Consider the following 12,988-nt stretch of genomic DNA (forward strand, 5'->3'; position numbering starts at 1 on the left):
CTTTTGGTCCAGCACCTTTCTGATAGTAGATCATAAACACTGACCTTAAGCCTTGTTTCCACTATGCAATCCGGTTTAGGTGAGAAAGGTCTTAAGTTACTCAGATATTTTTGCTGGATCGTTGCTGCTCTTGGAGGTCAGTGGAAGCTCGGCCCCTTTCTCTATTTCTCAGTAATGTCTCAATGTGGATTCACAGAGCCTTAGAAGTAACTAACACCCTTCTTTGACTTCAGCATTCAAGTCGCTGTCTTTCCTGTATTTCTGCCAGTGTTTCTCTTGATTTTGACACGGCGCACCAATTTCTGAAACTGATCTATTCAAGTGACAACTTGATTGAACAGGGCTGGTAGTAATCAGCCCCGGGAGAGTCCAGCTGCAGCCAGTCATTAGTGCAGTTTGGTGGATGTAGCAGTGTATTAATTGGAAATAACTAATGTGAGATACTTTCGTGCAGTTTCCTGGTACATTAGTGCTGTGTTCATTATGTCTCCTGTGACTGTCCACTGCAGGTGCCCACTGGTCCTCATTATATTTAGTAGAGCTGTGCGAGTGAGTGAGTATTTGAGAGGCCTCAGTGGGAGGGGGCAAAAGCAGTACAGTAGTCCATAAAGCCTTTCCCCTCCCTCGTGACTCCCCCTTTGAAGCAGGGAGAAGGAAGAGCACTCTGTTATTTCTACTTCCTCTTTCTTCCTCTTCAAGGACACCTGTCTTGTCCAAACATGTCCAACGATCTCCATCCAACCATGGATCCCACGAAGATGGGCCTCGGACGGTCCATTGCCGTGCTGACTTCAGGAGGAGACGCGCAGGGTAAGAAGCTGATGAAGCTTTTTTTAATCTCAGTATATGTTCTGGACTGTTAAAACACAAAACAAACCCCACCGTAAGTGGAGAGTTTGTTGGACAACAACTTGATCCCTGCTGACGTAACCATGAGCAACAATGAATCCCAACAGGCTGCAGAAGTATGTTGTATGAAGACCGGTAAAGAGTTGCATTAAAGCTTTGACTGCGTGGCATCTTTAGCCCAAAAGGCAACTTTTTTCTGAGATGTCAGAGCTGTAAAAGTAAGAGCCAGCCGTTGTACTTTGATGGATGTGTGGCTATAAATCCGACTTGAAGTCACAAATTTGAATGAAGAATTACAACTTGGATTTAATGCACATTTCAGGTTTAATCTCTTAACTGTTACAGAGCTTGAAACCTGCCGCAATAAAATGAAATGGGAGATTGAGACTTTTCACATATTAAGTTTGATCTAACATGTTTTTGTCACAAAAATTGATTAGACATCATTCTTCCATCAACTCATTTCCCTTTTGTCTTCTAGAAACTTTTGCAAGCCCTCTGCTCAGACCAGTGTCCAAACCATTGTATTGATCCACTTCTTTAGCCCTCGTTACTTATTTTACCTCTTTGGGGCTAATTTTAGAGCTGCTGACCTTTTTCTGGTATGGAGGAAAGAAACGCCCACCCACCACAGCTGCTGTCTGCTGAAACAAGAGCTGAAGCATCCCAGCTTGTCACAACACAAACTCTCATCGTGGCCTTTAGTGTACAGATATCCGGGGTGAGAGGGCTCACAAGACGTACAGTCCCCTAAATTCGCTCCTGTTCTCTACCACATGACTATTTTTGTTTTATCTGGTGCCAACATATAGGTCACTTAAAAGGCCAAGAAGGTCCTGTTCATCGTGGATATCTGACGGGAAACATTAAGGAGAATCAGACTTGCTTTGCATCTAAATGAAACATTAGTCACAGATGATGTTTGTTTGTCTCAGGTATGAACGCTGCTGTCAGAGCCACTGTCAGAGTTGGTCTTTACACCGGAGCCAAAGTCTACTTTGTCCATGAGGTATGCTCTGCATACAGGTGACTGTACACCAACTCGCTGTGGTATCGCACACAAGACTTGCCTGTGTCTGAGAAATGTACGTATTGTGAAAGATAATGGTGTATTTGTGCTGAAGGGCTACCAGGGCCTGGTGGATGGAGGAGAAAACATTCGTCCTGCAACCTGGGAGAGTGTGTCAATGATGCTTCAGCTGGTGAGTGAGCATGTGCAGCCTCCCGTGAAGAGGCATGAGCTGTGATGGCAAAAAGAAAATCGGAGTACATTTATAGTCTTATTCCATGACGCAGTCTTTGTTGCAGTCTAGCGATGGGGAGACGCAAGTAAAATGAGAAGATGGCACAAAACCCAAAAAAAGCCTTGAAACATTTCCTCCCCTGTCCTCAATCAAAAGTATCCATCACCCACCCCTCTCTTGTCATACCTGTAAGGTCAAGTTTTAGTTTCACATTGGACACGAGACATTTGACCCACCCAGTCAACTCTCTTTCTCTTTGGATTTTATAGCTCTTCATGTATGCAAATGGTTTTCCTGGTGCTTTTCTGCCAGGTCCGGCTGTAAACGGCTAAATAGCTGCATTGAGACTTTTTTCACCCAGGTGCAAACCTTTTTATTGAGGAAGAGGGAGATTTTGATACTCTTCTGTGAAAATTCTTGGTCACCGTCTATCTGCTCTTATAAAACATGACCATTGTCATGAGACAAAACAGTAAAAACAGACTGAGCTGAAGTCTGTTTTGAATTATTGCCGCTTTCTCTGATGTTTTTGGTTCTGTTAGTCCATTTTTTTTTTTTTTTGACATTCATAGGGAATTATTTGCTGCTGCTACTTGCATAAGTGAAAGTGAGGAGCATTTAGTTTTGCTTCTCACAGCACTGCAAAGACTTGCTCCAGAAGATGTTCCCATGTGTATTTAGAAAATATGCAAAACTCAGTTTGCACAGGAAATGGTTATTTGGCTGGGGACCCCCCCAAACTATATGTAAAATTATTTAAGCATAGATTCATGGAGCCAGTCAACAGTGCAACTGTTGACATGAAAAGATCAGTTGCTGTCATTAAGGTGACATGTTTTATTTTTTCTTTTCCTTAATGTTTGTTAACTGACCCTTTAACCTTGAACTATTCTACGTTGAGCTTCCTCCAAGCCTCAGAGGCTCAGATAACCTGATACTCCAATTTCTTTTCTTTGGATGATGACTTTAAACAGCCAACCCTCTGACTGGAGGATGCTAAAGTTGCATTAAGACTGAAGCTCATGTTTCACATTTCTGTCATCTCTGTTGTCTAAATAAAGCAGCTTAGCAGTGGAGAAGGCCTTAAAGTGTCAGCCCGCTGTACCCACAAATGATGTGACATCACTTGATTTGAATTTAAGGCTTCATAACAAGTTGTTGTTCACTTTGCTGGCTTAAATGTATGCGTTCCCCTCATTTTTAAACTTGCCTGCCTTAAAGGCAGGATATGTTTGCACATCAGTCACCTTAAAACAGCTTCTCATCTCTGTGTTTGTGTCAGGGTGGGACTGTCATAGGCAGCGCTCGCTGTATGGACTTCAGAAGCAGGGAGGGTCGAATGAAGGCAGCCTGCAACTTGGTGAAGTTGGGCATCACCAACCTTTGTGTGATTGGAGGCGATGGTAGTCTGACTGGAGCCAACGAGTTCAGAACAGAGTGGAGCGGCCTGCTGGCTGACCTGGTCCGAGCTGGTAAAGACTAACGAGCTGAAAGAGATGGGAATGTGCAAAATTCCTAATTTGTGTATTTATCTGACTTTTTTTTGCTTCTACTTTTCCAATTTCCAAGTAATCAGTAGAATGGATTTTTAACATTACCACCTTAGGTTGTTGAAATGACCATTAAAGTATCGGGTATACACATTCATATGAGAGCACCTTCTTCAATTACAAGGTTCAATAAATGAGGACATAACAAATATCCTATTACTTACCGGGTCTTAAAATTAAATCAATACAACCTCAGATGTACAACACTTAAAATATTGCACTGTGACATTATTTGTATTATCTGTGTCATTATATAACAAAAACTGAGCCAAAAATATAGAATAACGTCGACAAAACTGAGTCCATCCTTACTGCTTCCATAGAAATTCGGAGGGTAGTTAGCAGCCAGGTGATGCTAATGAAATGCACTTGTTTAAACTGATTGTCATTGTGAGCACCTCTATGAAAACAGAAGTTTTTTTTTTTCCTGTCCTGGAGCATTCAGCTGTGTGTTAACACAATGCCAAGGAGGAAATACATCAGCGACGATCTTGGAGAAGCAATTGTTGCTACCCATCAGTCTGTGAAATGCTATAAGGTCATTTCCAAACTAGTTGGAGTCCATCATTCTACAGTGAGAAAGATGATTCACAAGTGGAAAACATTCAAGACAGTTGCATCCAGGAGTGGATGGCTCAGAGCATTCACCCAAAAGGTCAGAGAAACTTTAAAAAACCCAAGAGCTACATCTCTTTGTAGCTTTGTGAAAGTTTGTGACAGTACAATTATAAAATGAGTGAATAAGTATAGCTTGCTTTGAAGGAGAAAGCTTCTTCTCTCTCTAAAGATAACATGGCAGTTTGACTTGGGTTGGGAAAGTTTAATCTACACAAATCACAAGACTTCTGGAACGATGTCGTTTCGACAGACGAGACCCAAGTGGAGATATCTGACCGTTAAACACAGTGGCATATTTGTTGAAAACCAAACGTGGCATATCAGCACATACACCTCGCACCAGCTGTCAAGCACAGTGGTGGAGGAATGATGATTTGGGCTTGTTCTGCAGCCACAGGACCTGGACACCTTGCAGTCATTGAATCCACCACGATACCAAAGTATTCTGTGGTCAAAAGAATCAAGGTGTTGAAATTGTCCAGTCAAGGTCAGGATCTTAATCCGACTGAAACGCTGTGTTGGAACATCAAGTTAGCCGCAAGAGTGTAATTTAGGCTTAGTTTTAGAAAAATTAATAATGACACGGTGTAATATGTCATTTGTGTTTCTTTTGTTTTGTTTTTTTTCATCTAAGGTATTTACTTAATTTCAAAGACCTGGCATGAACCAAATCTTTTTTTTTTTAATATCTCTTGATATGTAAAACCCTATTGTATGATCTTTTTCACACATTGTTGTCTCTCTGTATTTGCCTCGTCATTGCAGATAAAACATCCTTTTGTCTGCAGGTAAGATAACGGACCAAGAAGCCAAGAAATCCTCCCACTTGAACATTGTTGGCATGGTTGGCTCTATTGACAATGACTTCTGTGGCACTGACATGACCATTGGCACGGATTCCGCCCTTCATCGCATCATTGAGGTGGTGGATGCCATCACTACGACTGCACAGAGGTCAGATAGTGCTGTCCAGCCCTCCCCGTACATACAGACTGACCACAAAAATTTAATTCAGTCATTCAAATGATTAGGATCATATCGAGAGCAGCAATAGTTTCTTCTATACCTGTACAGGTAGAAAATGATGCCCAGCGTTGGCAATTTTTGATGAAAACAAAAGTAAGCGCAGTCTCAGTTCAGGTCGTTTGTTGCTGTTCTTCGTGAAGAAAAATGCTCAATGGATGAACTAATTCATTTTGCATATACAGAATGTGCAGCTATGAGAATGTGATCGTTCCATTTCAAGTTGTATAAACTACAAAAATGTGTTCATCCACAGCCATCAGAGGACATTCATTCTGGAAGTGATGGGAAGACACTGCGGGTCAGTACCTCGATCTGTCTGTGTGTCCACGTGTGCCACTCGTTTCAGAAATAATACTAGCTTTGTTTGCCTTTGGTGTTTGTCCATATTGCGTGATAAAGGTTTAACCACAAATGCCTCCTAATCTTCTTTTTAATTTAAAATAATTTTATTTCTAGATGGCTTTATCCTAATATAAGTTCTTATCCTTTTATAAAAATCGAATAATTTGGGTCCTTTTGTGTCAAAAAACAACAACATATATAACTTGATGAACCCATAAAAACATCCTACATTTTTTTTTTTTTTAAAGTTGCTTAATTACAGTCAGATCAAGTCCTTCTAGGAACCACTGCACGTCATCTCTCCTCTGTTTTCCGGTCACGACTCTACAGGCAGCAACAACTACAATAACAAAAAAAAGGGCAGAAAAACTATATTAATACCCCTTTCAAAACAGTTTGTGTCATTGGGATTCTGTCACTGTAAAAGTTGTTGACTTTGAAAATGAGTTTAAAATTCAACAGAGAAACCAGAAAACCAACATAGTTTCAGTTGGTGAAGTGATTGAAAATGAGTCACAATGAACACGCAGAATGAAGGCCTTATCTATGCCTGAACTGCATACAAACACTGCTGTTTATGCTTCTGCTTTATTTGTGTGTGCGATCAGGTACCTGGCACTGGTGACTGCTCTGGCCTGTGGTGCTGACTGGGTGTTCATTCCAGAGATGCCACCAGATGAGAACTGGGAGAACCACTTGTGCAGGAGGCTGACAGATGTGCGTTTGTCTTTATTCAGATGGCTGCCTACGCTTGCTGTTCACACATGCCTATCAGAAGGCCTTAACATTCACGTTTCCTTTCGCTCGCTTTTAGCAAAGGGCCCGAGGTTCTCGTCTGAATGTGATCATCGTGGCAGAAGGTGCGATTTCCAGAGACGGCAAACCAATTACTTCTGACCTGATCAAAAAGGCAAGCTCCTCCTTCGTGTGGTCAGAATTGTATGGTGTTATTCTGAGCTGCATTGTCAAAATGCCAAACAAACTGGGCTCATCTGTCCCCAGCTGGTGACTGACAGGCTCGGCTTTGACACCCGCACCACTACTCTTGGACATGTACAAAGAGGAGGAACACCCTCTGCCTTCGACAGAATCCTGGTGACTGTCTCAGTTGAACAGCAAATATAAAGCGAGCAGCCTGTGCTCATGCACATCTTGTGATCTGACCTGTGTGTGTGTGTGTGTGTGTGTGTGTGTGTGTGTGTGTGTGTGTGTGTCGTCCAGGGCAGTAGGATGGGTGTGGAAGCAGTGATGGCGCTGCTGGAGGCCACTCCAGACACTCCTGCTTGTGTAGTCAGCCTGTCTGGGAACCAGGCAGTCAGACTGCCCCTTATGGAGTGTGTGCAAGTGGTAAAGTATTTTTTACCTACTTTACCTTCCGAGTGTGTTAAACTACACACAAACATCACATGCCTCCTCATCCCCCTTCTTTTTTTTTTTCCTCATAGACCAAAGACGTGACTGCCGCCATGGCTCAAGGCAGATTTGAAGACGCGATCAAGCTCAGAGGAAAGTGCGTATTGTCCTCCCAAATGTCAAATATTTTGTATTGAATTCTATTGTATTGAAATCGTGCTGTGCATGACATGACAAGTTCAATTCAAAGGCTGTTTTTAGATTAAGTTTTGTAAAATTGTATAAAATGCAAAAGTATTTCACTACTGATGGCAGAAAAGGAAAGGTTACATTTTGTCATATCTAATGTTCATTTAACTTCAGCCTCTATAATGTGTAGTCTGTATTTTGTATTTTGACAGTGGTTAAAGTCTTGTTGATTCCAGTGACTTAACGAAGGAAATTTGTTTTGTGGTTTTAAAAACATGAGCCAAAACTCCGAAAAACTTACAGCAAGAAGTAAAACTATAAAACCTAAAATTAGCTGAGGTTGAAATTACAAATAAGATGTTTAAAAAGTTAGCTTCATTTTTAATTGAGCTGACAATGTTGCTCAGTCAACCTGATTTATGACATGCAGGAGTTTTGAGAATAACTGGAACACATACAAGCTGCTGGCTCACATAAATCCTCCAGATGTTAAGGTGAGCACCCTTTTTTGCACCAGACTCTTACCACTGCTGTCATTCATGTAACAGAGATAACATTTTAGATTTTACAACTGACTCCTCAGCTGTCTTTCTTAATGGCAGAGCAACATCAACGTGGCCATAATGAACATTGGAGCTCCCTGTGCTGGAATGAACTCTGCGGTGCGTGCAGCAGTCAGGATTGGCATCATCCAGGGTCACAGCATGTTGGCCGTCCACGATGGCTTTGATGGTCTGGCTCACGGACAGGTAACCGATCAATTTCATCGTTGTTTCAGACCTTGTTTTGTTATGACTCCGAAGAGTCAAGGACAGGCACATCGCTGCTTTTCGTGAAGGCCTTTATGGTTGCAACCTTTTTTTGTCACTTTTGTGATTTCTTGTTCACCTTTGAACTGACAAATGGCAGGGAAAGTAACAATGGAACGAGAGTAAGGCATTACTTTTATCGTTTGTTGAACATGGTCAGTCATAAGATATGTCATAATGTGTTGGACGAGAGCAGGGCAAGGTACAAGCCATAGAGGTAAAGATGCAAAAACAGGGCAAGAACAACATACTGTGCTGTATCTACAAGGTCAAACTATAGTTTATCAGATACAAACTTAAAGTGAACATGCAGTGCTTCTACACTTTATCTTCCACAACTGGAGCTCTGATCTGATTATATAAATTATACTGTAATCCCACATCTCATTTGCATTAATATCTGATATATAAATGTATATTTTTTTTACATTTCACATAAGATATATTTAAAATTTACCAACACATTGCTGAATGTTTAATTCTCTAAATGCGTATCTTTAGATTTTGGTATTTAACATCTAAAGTTAGTTGTTTTGACTCTGCAGATTGAGCCTATCACATGGACTACGGTGTCTGGCTGGACTGGAAAAGGAGGTTCGGTGTTGGGCACAAAGAGGTGAAAAATCGTTGCTCTGTTTTTCAGTAAAACTTTCTTTTATGGGTGTAAATACAGGTGATGAGATTTATTATTTTTTTTCTAACTATATTATTTTTCTGGTTTTCTGGAAGAACTCTTCCAGGCAAACTGTTGGAGGAAATCAGCCAGAACATCGCTAAGTTCAACATCCATGCTTTGGTGATCATCGGTGGATTTGAAGTAAGACGGCATCTTTTCTCTTTTTTTAAATGTTTCCTTTTAGAAACAAACAAATTAACGATCCTCCCTCTTCCCCCTGCTGCAGGCCTATGTTGGAGGCCTGGAGCTGGTTCAGGCCAGAGAGAAATATGAGGAGATGTGCATTCCTATGGTGGTCATTCCCGCCACTGTCTCCAATAATGTCCCCGGCTCTGACTTCAGCATCGGCGCTGACACTGCACTCAACACCATCACCTCCGTTAGTGACCCATACACACACTCGCATACAAGCACAAGAAAAACAAACGGCATAACACATTTCTGGATTTATTTATTTTTCTTTGTTATTTCAGACATGTGACAGAATCAAGCAGTCTGCAGCTGGAACAAAGCGCAGAGTGTTCATCATTGAGACTATGGGCGGATACTGCGGCTACTTGGCCACCATGGCAGGTCTGGCTGCTGGAGCTGACGCTGCCTACATCTACGAGGAAAAATTCAACATTAGAGATCTGGAGGTAAGCTGGGGACCATGGAAGAGCAGGTCATGATATCACTGACATCAGTGTTGTTGTTGGTTTTTAAAATGGGGGGTGGGGGGGAACTAAAGAATCCTGTGTCATCAGGAAAAAAATGTTATTTCAGAAAGTTCAAAGTGCTGCATCTTTTTTTTTTTTTTTGTCCCAGTTTTTGAATCTTAAAACATTCTGCAGAGTGAATGATGTGCATGAAATTTGGTCCACAGGTGAACGTGGAGCATCTTGTGGAGAAGATGAAGACGACAGTGAAGAGGGGTCTGATTCTCAGGTAGCTTTTTTTCTGGGGAAGGAGAGAAGCAAAATGCTGCCGAAACAGTTGAGGCATATTGTTCACATACCAGTGGTCTGGACACTCACTTACTGCTGAGAGGACTTGTAAGCAATTCAAACCAGTTACCACACACATAAGGAGGCTCCTGTTTAATCATTTAGCAGAGCCTTAATCAGGATGTGGAAAATGCAAGTGCCTTTATTCTACCCTTTGACCACAGGATACACATAAACCGAGACATATTATAATAGAAAAGGCACAAATAAATAAATGAAATTAACAATAGTCAAAATGTCTGCATTTAAAGAGGCCCTCAGTTCATTTCCTGATAAGTATGTCAGCTGCGAGTTCCTGTCCTTCAAGTTGACGGTAAAAATAATGCACAACTGTTTATTCTTCAAAAGGAATGAAAACTGCAATTCCAACTACACCACTGACTTCCTCTTCAACCTGTACTCAGAGGAAGGCAAAGGAATCTTCGACTGCCGTAAGAACGTCCTCGGACACATGCAGCAGGTGGGAAAATGAATAAAAGAAACTGATTTGATCCTTTTTTTTTTTTTTTTCCTCATAATTGTGTCCTAATTGCCTGTCTGTCCTCTGTCCACTGCAGGGCGGCACCCCAACACCTTTTGACAGGAACTTTGGCACAAAGATGGGTGCCAAGTCTGTTCTGTGGCTGACTGATAAACTCAAGGAGTGTTATAGACATGGTGCGTGAACATGAAAGAAAAATAACATTTTTCAGCACGTTTGATGACACAAACTGATCAGCTACAACATTAAAACCACAGATGGGTGAAGTGAATCACTCTGATTTTCTTCTCATAAGGACACACGCTAAGGGGTGGGAGATACGGTACAAGGCTGCAGGGAAATGGCCAGTTCTTGAAGCCGTTGAGGTGAAAACCCTAAAGATGGAAGTGGCTGAGGGTACAAATAGTATGTGAACATATGAATAGTAATGGCATTGGTATTCCCTTTCAGTAGGATAATCGCCCTGTGCCACACTGCAGGAACTGTTCGGGAGTAGTTTGCGGATCATGCCGAGGAAGTCAAAGAGTTGACCCACAACAATCCCTAAATCTCAATCCGGTCTGGCATCTGTGGCATGTGCTGGAAAAACAATCCCTGAACGCCTGTAATAACTTAAAGGATCTGTTGCCAAGGAGCTCTTGAATATTAGAAGGTTGTAATGTTTTGGCTGATCAGTGTACAACACAAACTGCCAGTTTTGGACATACTTATCATAATTCTGACAAACTTGGGACTACATTGTATGTTGCATTACGCACCCACATAACGTACTTTGCAGATTCATATTCTTTATCCACAACAAGAGATGATTACATGGCAGATAAACGGTTAAACTTTGTGGCTCGTTTAGGTCGTATCTTCGCCAACACACCGGACTCTGCCTGCGTGCTGGGCATGAGGAAGAGAGCGCTCACCTTCCAGCCTCTTGCTGAACTGAAGGCAAACACAGATTTTGAGTAAGCTGCACACGTGCCGAGTGACTCGCTGAGAGAAGTACAGCATCGGGTGTAATGTCGACTGATCCTCTCTGTTCACTTGCAGGCGCCGCATCCCAAAGACACAGTGGTGGCTGAAAATCAGACCCATCATGAAGATCCTGGCCAAGTACGACATCAAACTGGACACGTCCGAACACGCCGACATGGAGCATGTGTTAAACAAGAGTGGCTCCTTCAAGAAGTAGGCGTATGAGCACACGGTCGGAGGGGAGGGGGCAATTTTCTCTCTGTTCCATTACAAAATTGTTCTTTGTGTCTACCTGCCTTGATAAAAGAGCTGCTGTCTCACTCTTTTGTGTCCTTGATGTGTGCCTTCTCGTAGAATTCAGTGTTTGCAGCCATTTCAGGAACTTTCACAAACTTTTCAAGAAGATTAAAAACTGGCACGAAACTGACTAAATCTGTGTTTGAAAAGGGGGAAAAAAAATGCTGTATTGTTGTTGGTTTATGGAGAAGATTAGATCCATATTCTGGAAATAGTAGAAGCACTTCCTGCGGTAGTTGAGAACACACAACGTGGTCATGGCCGCGCAGTTATGATCTGGTACATGCATGTCTATAGATCTTGAAGCAGCCAGATTAAAAATGTGTGATCTCTAAAAGTTAACATTCAACAGATCGATTAATCACTCCATCTTTTGCCAAACTCGTGAATTTTGGAGGCAGCTGAAGCTGCCCGCAGGATCTCTGTAGTACTGATCCATTTTTAAAAATCCTCCTCGGATATCTTTTAGGCATTTTAATGTACTCTGATTTAAGAACAAAAATACTTCTTATACAAATGCAACTTATGATCAGTCCTGAAGCTTTCAAAGTGTGACACACTCACTGAAATGAGCCAGTTTCATTCATACATCTGTGACTCAAATTGATTTGCTGCTTCAAATCTGGTTGAGCTTGCAGTTGAGACTTTTCAGAACAGGTTAAATAACTTAAACGTCACTAACGCATTGTAATGTTGTTGTTAATCACTTTGCAGTTTACCATTTTGGCTGGATGGAGGTAAAAATGTCTTTTTTTTTTTCTTCAAACGGATATCATCATGACCTGGGAGTATGACTTCATTTACACTATTTCAAAGTGTTAACATGACAAAGTGTCTTGGCAAGCATATCCATACCTTTGTGAACCAGGATGGCGTTACAAACCAGCTTTGATGTAACACGTGGTACAATAAAGATGTGGATAAAAACGAGAGAATTGATCGTTTCCTTCTGTTATCATACCAACATTTCTTGCAGGTGTGGAGAAGACTTTTGGTGGAAATCAAAAAGTTTCAAGGCAAACGCCAGAGACGTTTCACAACTCTCGTTCACGGAAGCGAGTTGATCTAAAAGAGCATATTCATAGCATTTGAAGGTGTCGTACATTAAATGTAGCATGACATTGCCACTACTGTTTCCTAACTTCCTCTTTAAAACCTTTGGCTTACTTTGTTTATCATTTGTGATTATATCTCAAGATGGGCAAAAAGAAGAACCGATTGCATCACAAGTTTCTCTTTTCTTTTGTTTCAACACAAGTCAAGTGCCGCACATGAAACTAGCTGGTAATCACGAAGCACCCTTTTCCCCTCTTTCAGTCGGGTATTATTTCCAACTGAGTGTGCTGCTTTAGAAAGAAGTGCAGACAACTGCAGAAAATAAAAATAAAAATCACCAATGAAATTTACAGAAAGGCAAGTTAATTTTTTTTAACAGTTAACATAGTGAAAATGATAAAAACGTAAGCTACTTTAAATACATAATGCAAAGTGAGAGAAGAGACTATCAAAAACACAGATAAAGGATGTACATAAAAGTAGAGTAGTGTATCTTTGGAAATGTTTGATTCAGTGCTTCTTACAGTGTGATTTATAAAATAATGT

The 12,988-nt window shown here is 41.3% G+C and overlaps 1 protein-coding gene across 1 annotated transcript; it reads left to right on the forward strand.

Annotated features, from left to right (window-relative positions):
- Positions 1-625: 625 nt before the first annotated feature.
- Positions 626-12,314, forward strand: pfkma (phosphofructokinase, muscle a). The gene is made up of 22 exons (XM_075476648.1): positions 626-810; positions 1,785-1,858; positions 1,974-2,051; positions 3,376-3,565; positions 5,050-5,215; positions 5,541-5,585; positions 6,238-6,346; positions 6,444-6,539; positions 6,632-6,724; positions 6,851-6,976; positions 7,075-7,139; positions 7,602-7,665; positions 7,774-7,920; positions 8,526-8,596; positions 8,710-8,797; positions 8,883-9,035; positions 9,130-9,294; positions 9,522-9,583; positions 9,991-10,102; positions 10,200-10,299; positions 10,974-11,079; positions 11,165-12,314. Exons 1-22 carry the CDS (start codon positions 720-722, stop codon positions 11,304-11,306), a joined length of 2,343 nt encoding a protein of 780 aa, XP_075332763.1. The 5' UTR covers positions 626-719; the 3' UTR covers positions 11,307-12,314.
- Positions 12,315-12,988: the final 674 nt, after the last annotated feature.

This window comes from Odontesthes bonariensis, chromosome 10, assembly GCF_027942865.1.
Source record: "Odontesthes bonariensis isolate fOdoBon6 chromosome 10, fOdoBon6.hap1, whole genome shotgun sequence".
Lineage (NCBI taxonomy): Eukaryota > Metazoa > Chordata > Actinopteri > Atheriniformes > Atherinopsidae > Odontesthes > Odontesthes bonariensis.